A 17,303-nucleotide genomic window follows, 5' to 3' on the forward strand; every position below is an offset into this window, starting at 1 on the left:
ATGATCTCCTTACCTTAGCAATTGTTCCTGCCTAATTTTCACATAGCCACTACAGAGAAGTCTGTTTACTCACACAGGTGTGACAATTAAGCTTAATTTTCAACTTAATTGGCTTGGCAGCCACCTAGGGGATTAGTAATGCATACGTCTTGGTGTGTCTGTGTGGGTCAGGGAAATGTGACCTTGGGTTCTATATCCGGTACTTGACCCCCTCCTCTTTGGGGTTATCCCCCTGCTGAGCTTCCCGACTGCTATGAACTAAGCAGCTTTGCTCTGCCACACCTTTGTGCCATGATGTTTCTGCCTTGGTGTCAGCCAACCGTGGACTGATACCCCTGAAACCGTGAGCCACATTAAACTTCTACTAGGATATTCAGTATTTTGTACCAGCAAAATGAAAGCTGGCCGATGCAATAGGACCAATAACAACTTTTGAAATTAAGGGAAACTATTAGGCTGACCTAAACAAACCACAGAAGAATCACACAGTTTGTCTAACTAATTTAGGGCTTCCTTCAAAATATATAAACTAGCCAATGCAGTCATGTTTATCTGAAATCTCATATGTTATGGAGGCTGAGACAGGAGGATCTAAAGTGTAAAGCCAGCCTGGGAAATACAAGGAGACCCTGTCTCAAAACAAAAAGTAGATATCTGAAGTATCAATAGGGACTAGGTAATAATTACAACATCAAAGTAGCTGCCTAAAAGCCACCAGACAAAAACAGAAAACATTTCTGATTTAAGAAAAATGAATAATAAAAATAAAGTTGTTAGGAATAAAAACAGAGCCTCACCTTAGCATGAGAAAGACTAACTAGCAGCCAACAGTAAAAAGACATAGGCCAAGGACATGAACTAAGGAAACACTCATTAAACACAGGAATAAGACATAAAAGCAAAATATCATCCTCATTCATCACTGATCTAAATTTCCAGGAAGGTAGTAATTTAAGACAATAAAGTAAAAATGTTATGTATAGAAACAGGCTACAAGACTGTGAAACTTGAGTTATGGACAGTAGTCAACAAGCAGCATCATGTTGTTGACTAGCCAAGGGCTCCAAAGTCAAAACATTCAAATTCAGAGAAACTCACGCTTTCTCCCATGCCTGTCTCTCACAGTCACTGTGGGAGGGGAACATTGCGAACCCTGAAGTGAAGCCATCTCCTGGCTACTCTGAGTCCTGAGGTCAAACACTCAAACCTTTTGGTGCAACGGCATTCAAGCCTGTGCTCTCTTCAGGAATATACTTTACTTGGACTGGGATCACTTCCCAGCTTTGGAAGGGCTCCCACGTGAGCAAAACCCCATATTGTCCCCACAGATCACAGCAACCACAGATGTGCTCCACTATCTCATTTATTCCTGGGGCACCCTTGAGTTCCCAGCATTCACTTTGTTTCTGTAGCTTCAGAAGCTGCAAATTGTGAACCGGGAGCCAGGAAGAAAGTCCAGGCTGTTTCCTTTCTTTATCTGCCTTGTGTTCTGTCTCTTCAATTTCTCTGTAGCTTCTATTTTTTCAGTTAGTTTCTTCCTAGTTCCTGGGGACCTATTTCTCTTTTTTCTTTTTCTTCCCCAAGTTGTTATTTTCCAGTGTCTGGATTCCAAATTATGCCGCTCACCACTATGTCATTTTTTTCTCTCCACTCATACCCGATAGTGATAGAATATTGTCTCCATTAAAAGAAAAAAGTCTCCATAAAAAAAACTTGGTATTAAAATTTCCTTTCAATCTGTTTTGTTACCCAAAAATATTTTTGTTGGTTTTTTTAAATTATTGAATTCTTGGGCCAGGGATTTAGCTCAGTGGTTTCGCCACCTGCTGCACAGGTGCAAGGACCCAAGTTAGATCCCTGGTACCAAAAAATAAAAAAATAAAAATAAATAAATAAATTGTTGAATTCTTGCCCAATTCCCCCAAAAATTATTAATTTTTTTTACTTATAAGTATTTCTCAGATACATATAATGTAAAATCTAATAAAAGAGAGATATTTAAGCAAAAAGGATATGCATCACTGAGAAAAAGCCAAAACATACCAGTTTTTTAAACAACCAGGGTTGTTTTCTTTTAGCATTAACAAAACCTTAAACAAATCTTAACAATTTAAAAATTTTTGTTTTGGTAATATGCCAAGTGTCTCCTGCCCTTTCTGATTCACTAAATGATGCCAGTACACCCAATCCCACATCTGATGAGAATGATTATGTCTCCTAATATTTCTGCATTTGGTGCTTTGATTCTCAGCTGTTGAGTGTTAACTTTTTCTAAACTCTTCATCTCACTTGTATCTTATAGCAATATTTTCTTGTCTTTGTCACCAATGACCCTTTTTGAAAAAGCAGTAGGAGGCAGAGGGAGTGTGGTGGTGGGAAGGGCTGAAGTTATTTACACTGAGGCACCTAAATTTCAAATTGAGTCTTAGAAATGCCAGTTCCTAAAAGTCTTTCTCCACCTTACATCTAATGATTTCTCATTGCAGACCTTCTCCACAAGCCGCATTCTCTTGCTTTGTTGTTCAGTTTCCTTCCTTTTTTCCCTGATGTCTCCCTTTCTCTCTCCTGGGTTGCCTTCTGCAATGGTTGGATATAGTGTCACTCAAAAGTTTCTATGTTAAAGATCTACTATCCAGGGTGGTTCTACTGGGAGATGCTGTGGATCATTAGGAGTTAGGCCCTTATAAGACGTTCTTAGGTCAACGGCAGAATTCACCTAACAGAAATTGTAGGGCACTGGCCTCTCCTCTCTGTTCAGTTTTCTTGCTCATGGGAAGGGTAGTTTGCTCCATCATATGCACCTGCCATGATGTACTGCCCTTGCTAGAGGTCCAATACAATAAAGTAATCAATCTTAAACTGGAACCACCAAACCCTTTTCTCTTTATAAGATATTTGTCACAGGTATTTCTTCATAGCAATGGAAAGCTGAATAACAACCACCTATTACCAATCTTGAAAAGATCTGTTCACTTCTTTTATAGATTATTTATCTATCTTCTCTACTCTCTCCTTATACAACAGAATGTCTCAAAATTTAAATGTAGAAGGAATTACCTGGGAATCTTGTTAAAATAAATATTCTGTATCTGGAGTTGTGGCCAAAGATACTTCACTTTTCAGGTAAAGGTGATGATAGTAGTCCATGGAGCACCCTTGCATAACACAGTTATAGACCATGTTTTCTGGTCTTAACTTTTCAAATCTAAAGCTGCTTTTCAAGGCAATTTCTAAAATAATAATAGTTATCATCACAGGAATAATTTTAACATCAGCTGTTACCACTTTTTTAAAAAAAAAATCTCCATTCTACTACATTAATAGCCATCTTAGTGTTATAATAGTAAGACTCTAACTGATATGTTGTGGGCATAAGGAATTAAATTCTCTATCACAAATTTTATTCAGAAAATTAAATAAATTCACACTTTGTAAGATATATTACCAAAGATTAAATAGGTCATAAGTATTTATACTATTTTTAGAGAATGAAGCATTAATTTTATCATTAGATGGAAAATGTCTATAACACAGAAAATGGGACAAAATACACCATGTACTTCCTTGGTTTAGAGCTGTTTGAACTCCAAGAAGAAGTGACTTTTGTTACTTCCATACTAAGACAGTTAAGTATACCTCCTGCACCTCTCACTTCACTGTAGGGATATTGACAACCACATGTACCAGATGGAATAACTAAGATGGAAGAAATTTGTACAAAACACATAAGACTTCACATGGTTAAGAAAGAAACTCTAACCTTGCCTTAAGATTTGGAAATCTAGAGATAAGTTGGAGATTAATGTGTCATTATTCTATAGCAGCCTATTTTATCCCAATATAAAATTATGAAAAAACTTTAATGTCTGAAACAGAGGTATTCAATAATATGCTAATTTGCTCCTGTTAATTCTCAAAATCAGATAAGTGTATTAAAAATACATAGATAAAAAAGTATTTCATATTTATTCTTTGAAGAAAATAAACAATAAAGCAAAAAAGGAGAAAAAGTCATCAGTTTTTTAAATATTAGAGAATAATAATTGAGCAAATAATTTTCTAAATTCTTCTTTTACAAAAATGACGGAAAAGAATTCCAGAAAGTTTCATTTCCCTCCAATTAATGATTTCAAAGCTGAGGAACAAAATCTTATAATCCCCAAAGTTTGAGAAGTCTTTACTGGAGATGGCGGAAGGAGGATGACAAACAAAAAAAGTCTTCTAAGCAGAAGGACTAAAACGTTGAAAACATTTTAGGAGACTGGGGACAGATAATGGCCTTTTTTGAGAAGAGGTACAGGGAAAAGTCAGTTGTAAAAAGAGATAAGGCCGGGCAGGGGATTTAGCTCAGTGGTGCCACCCCCTGCCTCACAAGCACAGGGTCCTGAGTTCCATCCCTGGTACCCCCCCAAAAAAAGATTTCCAGATAAACTTTGTATATTAACGTCAGTTTTCAGAACTAGAAATTAGAAACAAACAAGAAGCAATAGAAAAAGCTTTCCTGTTGGACTTGTAGAACCAAATTACCATACTGTAAAAAGGGTCACATAGGTGGAAAAGCCAGACATGGTCTATTTTGAGGGAATGGGGAGAATTTACAAATATTACGAGCCAAATACTGGCTTAAATCTTTCATGTGGTTCCTACCTAGTCAATTTCCTTACTTATCCGTGCCACCCCAGAATTTAGATTTTCTCCAATAACATCAAAAAAAGATAATTGGGGAAGCCATTGGATTTATTTATTTATTTCAGTATTGGGGCTTGAACTCAGGATCATCACACTGAGCAACATCCCCAGTCCTTCATTCATTTTTTATTTTGACATAGAGTCTTGCTAAGTCACTATGTTACCCAGGTTAGGGTGGAGCTTGCAGTCCTCCTACCTCAGCCTCCCGGAGTGCTGGAGTTAACAGGTGTGCTCCACCACACTTGACTTAAGACTTTTTAAAATGCAACTTACTGGCTCTTGTTCCTAGATTAAAAATTGTGGCAAGGGAAGCCATGGTAATGAGTCCCCATACCTCAAGTAGTCTCAAGAAAAATGAATGGCTGAGCCTAGTTAGCAGTCCTTGCTCACTTGAATGAAATCTGGGGAACATGCAAATCTTGGAGAAAGTACTAACACTAGAATGACATGGACAGACAACTCACGAAATTCTTCATTGAGTGTTTCACAAAAAAACTCTCTGGGTTACCAAATAGAAACTCTACTTCAAAATACAGAGAAATATTTGTGTTCTAGGTGAATGCTTGTAAGATAGCCCCACACCAGAGAAATCCTAATGACAGAGGAGAAAGAATAACCTATTTAGTTTTGGGATTTTTTTGTTTTGTTTTTTGGAGTTTTTTTTTGGTAGTGGGGATCAAACTTGGGACTTTGCGCTTGTGAGGCAGGCAGCGAAAGGAATAACCTATTTAGTGACTGTAAGTTGTGCTTCCTCTCAAGACAATCCAGTGCAAGGGTCACCAGCTGAAAAGTTTCAAAGTGTCAGGTAATATAAACACAGAAAGAGAATTTGGTAAAAGACAGTGGGGAATGCTCACCATTGTGGCAACAGGAGGGGAGCTGGCTTATCTGAAAAGACCGCACTGTACCAGCTTTAGTGGAATCTTATGTTGGAACATGGGCCAGTGTTACGGATATTCATTTTTATGAGACGTCATAAAACTGAATATTCACATTAAATTTTCTCACTTTTGAAATGTCACAAATGACAGACACACAAGTCTGTGGGTTACATTTGGTCATTAGGCGGCAACTTTGTGTCATTTAGTCTAATGTTTGTTCATGAAATTCAATAAAAAGGTAGCCATAGTGGTAAGGATGCAGACTACACATGGACTCAGCCATGTGGACTTTTCCTCATGAAAGCCCACTAGGCTGTCATTACTAAAATAAAAACATCAAAGTTGTGAGCAAGTGTTATTCCTTGAGCTATTGGAATTGTTGAAAAGTCCAATTAGATAGCTGGTGGATAACAGAGTGATTAATCAGGGTTCTTTTATCATGGAGCAGCAGCAATTTTTACTCATAGTTAAAGACTTATTCTGTATTTATTTGGATTTAAGTTTTCAGTAGTTCCAGTATTAGAAGACTTATTCAATGCTTTATAGAAAGGTCATACCTCTAACTAAAGAATTAATACAACATTTAAGGAAATAAGTCAGTGTAATAACTATCATAGTTTCATTGGTTTCACTGTATACTTCAATATCTAAAAGGAATTACTTTTCTGGAATGATGGACTGATCAATTATGGAGGGCACAGTCACTGACCTATGGGATACAACGTTATCTTCCAAAATGTGGTTTAAAAAAATGTGGGCTAGGCTGGGTGTGGTGGTGAATGCTTATAATTCCAGCACTCAGGAGGCTGAGGCAGGAGGATCATCATGAGTTTGAGGCCAGCCTGACCTACACAGCAAGACCCTGACTCAAAATAAAAGGAAAAAATGTGGTATATTCTCTGTACTAACAATCATTAACGTATAGTGCTGTTTTTCAAAAGCCAAAATACACATGTTGAGAATGAAGATAGAAAGGGAGTATTTGTCATGATTTGATGCTTGGAGACTTATGGATAGAATTGTGTTGAAGTCCTAACTCCTTCAGTATCCACTATGAATGTAAACTTATTCCAAAGTAGAGCTTTGGCAAATGATCAAGTTATGATGAGGCCATTAAGAGAGGCCCTAATCTAATATAAGTAGTGTACTTAACAAAAGGGTAATTTGGACACACAAACCAATATGTACAGGGGAAGGACAATACAAAAACATAAGGGTTATGTCAAAAACATTTGAGTTTACTAGACTCTAGGAAAAAGACATAAAAGATTCTCCTTCATAACCTCTCAGAAGCAATCAACCCTGCTTACAGCTGACCTAGAACTTCTAGTCTTTAGAATTACAAGACCAAAATTTTCCACTATTTAAGCCATCTAGTTTATAGTACTTTATTATGGCAGTCCTAGACAACTAATAAACAACCTGTTCTTAAATTTTTGCACTCCTTCCTCATAGCTGGATTCTATTCATCTAGAAATTTGGAAACCTAAAAGAAAATTTTGCATTATAAAAACTAATTATATTTTCCACTGAATTAGAAACTAAGACTGTTATGTAGCCATTTGAACTTCTTTACCACTCTAAAAAAAGATGACAATAATCAAGCCAAAAGAGTGTTGTTACTACATTTAAAACAGGGTTAGAAGTAGTAGAACCTCTCTAGGATGACTAGTGTACACAACAGAGATTGTAAAAGAAGAAATGGATGCATCATGTTATAAGTACGAATAAGGACTCAGATTCTTCTTGAATAATAGTGTGTTTCATTTCATTAGGAGAAATAAATATTAGGAGCTTTCTCAGGACAAGAGATAGAAAGTGGGTAGTAATGGAGTTACTACCAAGGTCTACCTTGTACCCAAGAGCAAAATAAGCAAGCCCTAAAGTCATTATCTATATTCCCTTGTTTTTCATTTTGTTGGAATGAGGAGCATACAGGATGTTAGTACATTACAATGTATAATTTCATTCAAAAAGTGTAGCACAGAACTAGTGGAAGCAGGGACATCAGCAGATGATACTACATTAGGAAATCGTAGCCTCATGTCTTCGCCACTGAATTTGGTGACTGGAACCTATTAAGAAGGGAGTTCTTTCTACTATACACTAGTTATTACATTATATTAGACAAATAATTTCAAATGGTGTGTCTTGGTTACTTTTTCATTCCTGAGACAAAATACCCAATATCCAAAGCTAAAAGAGGAAAAGTTTATTTGGTTCACAGTTTGTAGAGGTTTCAGTTCATAGCTGGCTGGTTCCAAGGCAGGGTGGCATGGCAAAGGGGCATCACAGAGGAGAAACAGTTCATTCTGGGGCAGAAGGCAGCAAGCAACAAGTGACCAGCAGCGACCCTCTTTTTGTCCCTTATATCTTATCCAGGCTATCCCCCTTAGAGGGGGTAGCACTCACATCCAGGGTAGGGAAGCCTTCATTTTAGCATTACACCACGAATCAATCCCAGCCTGACATCTTCGATCCCAGCATCACACACCCTAGATCCAGCCACCTATGATCACATGAGATCCAGATACATCCAGACACAAGCCATAATATGGTGCCTATGGAAATAAGGGCATATGTGTGAGTGTGTTATATAGTCAAATTAGAACATGTAGACTTCTCTTGTATCTGTTTTCATTCTAGTATCACTCTTTTGTAGGAGCTGCCCTTCTGGTGTTTCCTGTGATTATAGTGAGTTGCCAATCACAGGACTCCAGAGCCAAACTAAGCCAAAATAACAGGCTCTCCTAGGAGTTTGAATCATGAGCAGAGACACACAGGACTAGGAAGCAAGAAGAATTAAGATATGTGACAATATCTCCTAAAGTACTATCACATGAGTTAATATTATAGAGATCACCTAAATGCTTCCCTAGGCCTGGTTGTTCATCATGTCACTCAGTAGCTTTCCAATAAATCCACTTAATTTTTCTTTCTTTTCTTCCTTCAGTCTTCTCTCCCTCCATCCTTTCCTTCCCTCTTTTAGTTGGTTATTGTTGTTATGTATTACACTGATATGTGTAATATTAGGCTTCACATAATATTTTGAAGGTTCACATTACTTAAATAGATCACTTAAACTACACAAAGAACATTACATTTGGGGATAGAAACTGTCTATTATGAAGAGCATTGCTGTGTTCCCTTAGCACTGAGTTAATGGTTAGAGAATTCGGTATAGAGCAGTGGTGGTGAACCTACGGCATGCTAGTGGTATCACTGAAAGCTCTAAAAGGTTCACCATAGTTGGTGTAGGGTTTTTTATTGCTGTACTAGAAAATGTCTCTAGGGCCGGGGATTTAGCTCAGTGGTTTCGCCGCCTGCTGCGCAAGCGCGAGAACCGGAGTTCGATCCACGGTACCGAAAAAAAAAAAAAAAGAAAATGTCTCTAACTTTTCCAGCACAATCCCCAATTGTAACTTAACCTTGATAAAATCTCTCCATCAGTGCAAAATTTTGTGCTTTGAAGTCAAAGAAATTTCAAGAAAAGATGAGACTACATATTGAAACAAATAGCTAGAGAAAGAAAGAAGTGGGCTGGGGATTTAGCTCAGTGGTTCCACCACCTGCCTCGCAAGCACAAAGACCTGAGTTCGATCCCTGGTACCAAAAAAAAAAAAAAAAGAAGAAGAAGAAAGAAAGAAGAAAGTACAAACAGAGAAAGAAAATATGGATTAGTAATGTTCAGGATAGGCTGTGCTCATCCAAAAGTGGCAGTCTGGCTGAGGCCAAACTGGCCTAGCTAAAGGGACATCTTTTTTCCCATTTTCCTTCACTACAAATTCTTAGTGGGAAATGATTAAAATATGTATAAAGTGTATATTTTAAATATACAGATTTTTTCTCTCACATATAAATATATCTCATTATACACACACATATATACAATATCTAAAAATTTATTTAACATCTTGGAATAATTGCTTTTTGGTTAAAGTGAAAAAATTGAACTACATAGTTTCTAACAAATCAAAAAGAAACCTGTGAGATGCAAACATTTTTTTAAGTAGCAATTACATTCTATGAACTCTACAATGGATTATAAATAAAGTATTTAGAATTTTATTTTATCTTAAATCTAAAATGTTACAGAGCTAGGTGGCCAAGGATAGAGCTCAGAAGTAGAGTACTTGCCTAGCATAGGTGAGGCCTTGGGTTCAATCCCCAGCACAAAAAAGAAAGAAAAAGAGAAAGAAAAAAAGAAGGCAAAGAAGAGGGGACGAAGGAAGGAAAGAAAGTAAGAAGGAAAGAAGGGGGGGACTCAGAGTAAAAAGTCCCATCTGTATCCGCTGTATCCATGTTTCTTCATCAGTATATCAAGCATTTTTAATCCAATTAAGCAACCAAAAAATTTTAAATGCCTATTATAGGGCCAACTATGCCAGACTTGTAGAATTATTTTATTTACTCCTATCTGTGCCTATACACAATAAATGTAATCCTCTGCATACTATATATGTATATAACACACATAACACAAAACATACATTTTTATCTCTTCCTTGATTTCACTCAAAATGTAATGATCCCTACTAAAAGGACCTAGCAAATTCTTTTGATGACAAGCAGTAAATGTGTAAGCTGATTTTGCCTCTTTCTCTTTTCCAAAACACTAGTTACCAGAATTATTTGATTGTCCAGATGGGCCACATAGACAAGTTAGTACATGTAATCATATAGGTATAGGATCAATTATAGGGGTTTGATTGTTTTCCAACTCAAAGTCTTTCGTACCAGACCAACAAATAACATTTAGCCCTTAAATTAGAAGTTTAAAATATCTCATTCATCCCGATGATCACTAATTAATAAGACTAGTGGAATTTTCATAAAGTCTCACTTAATTATCAGCTTTGAAAATTTTACTTTGGAACTCTTGGCAGCCTAAACATTATTTGTAATTCAGGGTTATTGCTTCCAAGTCAATTCCTGAGAATAAAACAGAGCATGAGAAAGCATTTTTAACCATGAACAGTCTTATACTTTAGAAAACAAATTAACAACTAAAGTGTCCTGAAAGCCTTGACATTCTTTATATATTTTTTAGAAAAAACTCACTGTGCTTTCTTGAATCTGGATACGGAAACACAAAGAACTGGAAATACAAAGATAAAGTGTGAAGAATTCATGCTACCAACTCAGTTCAGTGGCACACAGTGTCAAAAATCCTCAGTACAAAATGACCTGAGAAATATATTTAAATCTGTTTTATTTCACTGCTATGCAAAACCTCGATCATCCTAAAACAGTTCATTTGTTAAAGTGAGACAGGCAAAGCAAGTTCAAAGTCCAGATATTGCAAAAGGGAGGTTAGCTGTGGGAGGGGGCGCAGGCTCTTTTACAAAGGGAGGAGATAGTGGGTTGACTTTGCTTCCCACTAGAACATGCTCATCCTTGTCCTCCGATGGGGAACTTCAACTTTAGAGGGGAAGTGGGTAGGTGGGGTAGGTGTTCGAATTCCTTCATTGATACTTAATGTCAGGTTCTTGCATCAGTCCTGTAAGCAACACAGGAACTGCACAGCAGGGCAGATATTGATCCTGCCCACCATTACACTGCTTGGTAGATCCACCGCTGCTTTCATTGGCTGGTGGCAGTCGGGACTTACGGGAAACTTTCTAGGAGGCTGCAGCCCTAGAAAACAAAATCGTGCCAACCACAGCACGTAGCTCTGTTGGCAGCGCTGGGGAAGGGAGAAGACAAGACGCCAGAGAGTACTCACAGTTCGCCTCGGAGACGGGAAGCACTAGGGCTAGGCACGCCAGCAGGGCCCCGCAGCGCCCACCCAGGACCCTCATCGCGAAGGCGGCGCGGGGAGGCGGGGACCTGAGCGCTGTTGCTGGTAGCAGGCAGAGCTGAGAGCCCGGGCACAGCTCTACGAACTCTGTGGGACGGCGAGGGCGGGAGGGGCGCCCGGGCGGAGGGGCCCGCCCGCTCCCAGCCCCCCACCCCGAGGGGAGGTGATAATGGGGACTTTTCCAGGAAGCTGGGGGAGGGGTCAGGGAGAGTGTCCAGGCCTAGTAAATACTGCCCGTCGTCCTTCCGCACCCTTTCCAAAGTCTGCGTTTCTCTAGAATGTGAAGTTTCCAAAGCGGAGGGAAAAACTTGCGGTGAGCTGGAGTTGGGGTTGAGTGAGCAGGAGAACTTTGAGGACTCAAAGGTCAGGATCTCCAGGATTAGGAAGAAAGTTCCTGAGCCATTACTTTGGCGATGAAGATGTTACCCAAAATCTAGAAGCCAGTGAGGACTTTTTGCGAGACTGTAGAGAACGGAAATAATGGAAGAAAATGGGGTCATTTTGATCAAACACATTTTTGTTTGGGTGTTGTATTTACGGTATAAAACAGTAAAAAAAACCAATTTTTTTTAAAGAAAACATCAAATTCCAACACATTCCAACAGCTCTTTTTATTCTTTGCAGTAGTTTTTGTCCTTCGGGATACACATGTGAAATATGTTTATGGCTGCTTTTGAAGCTAAACTGGCTGAGTTCAAATCACTTACACACTCGGTGACTTACTGTATAATTTTAAATTGTGTAAGCTGTCTTATCTTTAAAATAGGGATTGTCGTAGTGTTGGTATAAGGCTTTCAATAGATAACATAAAAGCAACTAATCAATGCACACTTACTATTATTCATTTTCTGCCCAAATAAAGTGGATTTCCTAAGCATCTGAGTGAAATCCAACAGAGAAAATGTGTCTTCCAGCTCTATCTAGGTTTTATGGCTTTGTGATCCAGCTGGATGGGAGTTTATTAATATTAGTCACTTTTGATAAAGAGTATGGACTGGAGAATTCTCATTCACTCAGGGACGGAAAATTCTTCCTACTATATCTTTTTATGTTCTGTGACAAAAGTAAGAATTAAATTGACAGAAGAGTAACAGAAGAAAGCAATGTATAATCACATATGTACGAAGGAGAGTTTCGCAAAAATCTGAGACTGAAGGAAGTGACCAGATGCTTGAGATATACAGTATCCTGAGGTGTGGAAAATCAGAGGAGTTTGAGATTTCTTCCGGTGGGTAAGGGAAGGGAGGGGGAAGAAATGCATGGTCAAGAAGAATTGCCTTGTTATGCAACTAAGAGTCAGTAAATCAAAATTATCTCTGGGAGTAGCCCTCTTCCTGATTATTAATGGAAATTCCCTTTATACATGTAAATTCCTGTTATAGTTTGGATCTAGAATGTCCCCCCAAAGACTTGTGTATTAAAAGCTTGGTCACCTGCCTGTCGTGCTGTTGGTGGTGGAAACTTGAGTGGCAAGACCAAGTGGAAGGTCATTGGGGGGATGCCCTGAAAGGAGATATTAGGACCCCTGACCCTTCCAGTCCCTCTATGCTTCCCAGCTGCCCAGAAGTAAGTAGCTTTCTTTAGCCCTGAACTATCATTATTACCATCATGTGCTGTGCCACCTCCGACCCAAAACAACTGAGACAAGTGACTATGGAACCTCGGAAAGCAAAATAAACTTCTTCCTGCAAGTTGATTTTCTCAGGTATTTTGCACAGGAATGGACAGCTGACAGAATTTTCTTTTCAAAAGAGGAAATTAATTTTCTCCTTTAGGCAGTTGAGTGGAAAGTAGAGCTTTGATTCTGCTGGTTCTTGATTGCTTTTATTTTAAAACAACTGTATACCAAAGTTACATATTTTGGAGTGACACATTCTGAGCCTTGTCAACTCATTGGGCAAAAAAAAATCCTGAATATATCTGTGACCCCTTTTCCTCTTCTAAATTATTTTCTTTCTTATTTTCTATGATTCTACCAGGTCAGTTGATTTACTGATTTTAATCTCAGTCCCAAGTGATTTAAATATAAATGTAACTCTAATCTCTGTAGAATTGTTTGGATTACTTTAAGTACTATATTTAATTGCTAAATATTTAAAAAGTGTATAGGTCATAAGTCTTCAAACAAAAGCTCTATTTAGGAACGTCCTTAATTTCTGAGGATAATTTGAGAGGAAAGTATCAGTTTTTAAATCTCAACAATTCTTAAGAAAGGAAAACTTCCAAAATTATAAACTAGTAACATTCATAAAAAATCATCTCTAATACAGACATTGAAAATATACATTATCAAGAAAAGAAGGGAATGTTAAAAAAGGTACTTTAAAAAGGGAGAAATCTTGCTTTTCAAAAGATTTCTGTTAAATATGGTTATCTTTTTAGTCTCACAAATGTAAATCACTGTGCCAGCAACAGGTATATTATTGCTGAAACACTGTGTCCCATACTGTAACGTCACAATTTGAAAAGCCATCTGAAATGCTTAATACAATTTTCTAGTTTTTAATTTATCACAGGATTTCACTCTGTGATGATAATTTCTGAATTTATCTCATTATTGATCAACATTTGGTCAATCTCATTTAGTCAAAATTTGTTTTGAATACATTTCTAAATATACAACAAAAACCTATCCAAAAATTTAATTCTTAATCTAATCCCATTCTTAATCCTATACTCATTTCCTTATCCCATTTTACACTTTTCTATACCATTGTCTAATAAATTCACAAATTTACTTATTGTGTTTTCTATCTACCTCATCATCCCACCTGTAGGATGAAAGAGTCATGAAGGCAGGAATTTGTTTTTTATGCATTGTTCACAAACATATTTTTAGTGTCTAGAACAGTCACTGGTCCATACACCTTCAATTCACTTTAACAATTTCAGCCTGGGAATATTTATGCCAAAATATCAACAGAGATCATGAAACAGGAATCTTACAAGGATAACAGCAAAGCTATATTTATGATTCAGAATAAATTAGATTATGATAAAAAATAACTAGACAATTACACTGGTTTAGACAAAATTTTTTATTTTATTGTGGAATGGCTAATTCTGCATAAACTTTTTTAGTATTTTTATTAGTATATTTTTTTCCAGAAATAATGATTACATTTATTGTGGGGCAGTTTATACATATACATAACACATCTTAATTCTTTTTTTAATCCCATTCCCCACTAATACCTCCCTGTTTCCTCCAACTCTTGTAAACCTTCTTATTTGAAAAAATCTCCCTACTTCCTATTATCTTTTATTTTGCTCTTTATTTATATTTTAAGTGTCTCATATAAGAGAAACCATGTGATATTTAAGATTGTAGGTCTGATTTATGTCACTTAACATTATGTTCTGAAGGCACATCCATTTTCCTACAAATGACTGAGGTTTATCCTTCTTTATGACAGAGTAGTAATCCATTTTACATAAAGACTACATTTTCTTTACCCATTCATGTGTTGATGAGCATTAGCCTGCTTCTAAGCTATTATAAAGTGTGCTGCTATAAACATAGGTATGTGTATATCACTGTAATTTGATTTCTTTAACTTTTTTGGAAAGATTTTTAAAAGAGGAATAGCTGGGTCAAATGGAATTTCTATTTTTAGTTTTTTAAGGAATCTCCATACTGAGCTCTATAGTGGTCGTACTAATTTATATTCTAACAAGGTAGAAGTATTCCTCTTCCCTTGCAGCCTTGTCAGCATCTGTTTTTATTTGATTTCTTGATTATGGCCAGTCTTTCTGGAGTAAGATGGTATCTCAGCATTGTTTTAATTTTCATTTTTTTCAACAGGCAGGGATGTTGAACATTTTTTTCATTTATTTATTGGCTATTTTTATTTCTTCTGATATGTATCTATTCATTTCAGAGCCCATTTTTTATTGTCTTTTATTTTGAGGGAGTTATTTTTTTTTTGAGTTGTTTACATATTCTAAATGTTAGTCCTTTGTCTGAGGAATAGCTGCCAAAAATATTTTCCCATTCTATAGGTTGTCTCTATATTCTATTGGTGTTTTGGGTTTGTTTGTTGCTGTGCAGAAGCTTTTTAATTTGATATGATCCCATGTGTTGATTCTTGGTATTATTTCTTGTGCCACTGGAGTTCTGTTCAGACAGTCCCTGCCTTTAAGAGTTGTATCTACTTTTTCTTCAGCAGATTGTTTCTGTTTTAACATTTAGATCTTTGATCCATTTTGAGTTTTGTTCAATACACGGTGAGATATATGGCTTTAGTCTTAATCTTCTGCATGTATCCTATTCTCTCAGCATCATTTATAAAAGATAAAACAGCTGACTATGTCTCAGGTTTTTTCTACTTCCTCTGTTCGGTTCTATTGATCCACATATCTATCTTTGTGCCAGTACCATGCTGTTTTTAGTCACTGTAGCTTTGTAATATAACTTCAAATCTGGGATTATGATGCTTTCTGCTTTGCTATTTTTACCCAGAATTGCTTTTGATATTCTGGATCTCTTCAAGTACCATATGAATTTTTTGATTATTTTATCTAGATCTGTGAGGAATGCTATTGATATTTTGAATGAGATTGCCTTAAATCTATATATCAGTCTTGAAAGTATAGTCATTTTGATTGTATTGGTTCTGCTTATCCAGGAACATGGGATATCTATCCTTTTTCTGATGTCCCCTTCAATCTCCTTTGTCAGAGTGATGTAATTTTTGTTGAAGAATTTTTGTTAATTAATTTTTGTTCCATTTCCTTGGTTAAGTTAATTCCTAAATTTTCAATTTTTCTTGATAGTACTGTGAATGGTATTGTTTTCCTAAATTTTCAGGGTGAGTTCATTATTAGTGTATAAGAACACTATGGATTTTTGTGCATTTATTTTATATCTTACTATATTGCCGAATTTGGATATTAGTTCTAATTCTAGTTATTAGTTCTAGTAGTTTTAGTGGAATTTTGGGGGTCTTGTAAGTAGAGAATCATGTCACCTATAAATAATAATGCTTTTTATCTCCCTGGCTATTCTTTCAATTACTACTTCTGTGCCTAAAGTATCTTACTATATGAATATTTGCTCAGCATTTCTGGAACCATACTCAACACCATGTTTCCCAAAAACATACTCAGTTCATAGGTTCCCAGTTGTGATAACTATAAAAGTTGGCTGTTTTTCAGGATCTTAAGTGGTTTTATACACATAAAGGTTGTCCATAATTTCTAGCTCTCTTTTCCTTGTAGGTACATGAAATATTTATTCCCACTCTCTGAAATCAAGTATGCCATGTGACTTGCCTTGTCCAGTGAAATGTAGGTAGCATGTCCCTTTCTGGTGAAAGTATTTAAGAGCTGATGTACAGTTCTCATATAATAAGATACTTTAGGCACAGAAGTAGTAATTGAAATCTGCAAGAGAATGCGTTTTTTAATAAGGAAAGCAGAAAGATGTGCCCAGATCTTAGAGAGCACATATAGAGCCCCAAAGGAAGAATGGCCAGGGAGATAAAAAGGGAACTTGAATAGTATAAAATTGTGAAAGGTCAAGGCAAGAAAGAGTTTTAGAAGAGTTAACTTCATTAAATGTATAAAAGATGCAAAGAAAAGGAGAACTGAGTAGGTAATTAGTAAGGCAGAAGTTATATCCAAAAAAGCATGTTTTGAGTTGTTTGATAAGGCTGAAGCCAGATCATACATAGTAAATGACTACAATTGTGAACATCAACAGTAGAGGTTATAAATTTGTAAACTACTAGTTTTAGAAAAAGTATGATGAAACAGTTAGTAGAAACATTACTAATGTAGCTCTTAGCCATAGGAGAAATTCAGCCTTATCCTGTCCTCCCCTTCCATCCACCCAACATGAAGACAAGGGTACAAGGATATGACATGCCATAAATGTTTATGAGACAGGTGATACCAATTTCTAAATCTGCTATTATTTATGAGAAATTGCA

The 17,303-nt window shown here is 36.6% G+C and overlaps 1 protein-coding gene across 1 annotated transcript in view; it reads right to left on the bottom strand.

Annotated features, from left to right (window-relative positions):
* Positions 1 to 11,706, bottom strand: part of Pros1 (protein S) — a 74,016-nt gene extending 62,310 nt beyond the window's left edge. The window contains exon 1 of the mRNA XM_087214073.1: positions 11,296 to 11,706. Coding sequence (XP_087070199.1) covers positions 11,296 to 11,371 — 76 coding nt within the window. The 5' untranslated portion in view covers positions 11,372 to 11,706. The remainder of the gene's footprint in view (positions 1 to 11,295) is intronic.
* Between the last annotated feature and the right edge of the window lie 5,597 nt (positions 11,707 to 17,303).

The sequence above is a fragment of the Heterocephalus glaber genome, unplaced genomic scaffold (genome assembly GCF_053883595.1).
Source record: "Heterocephalus glaber isolate CG9 unplaced genomic scaffold, H.glaber_assembly_v1.0 deba00000122, whole genome shotgun sequence".
Lineage (NCBI taxonomy): Eukaryota > Metazoa > Chordata > Mammalia > Rodentia > Bathyergidae > Heterocephalus > Heterocephalus glaber.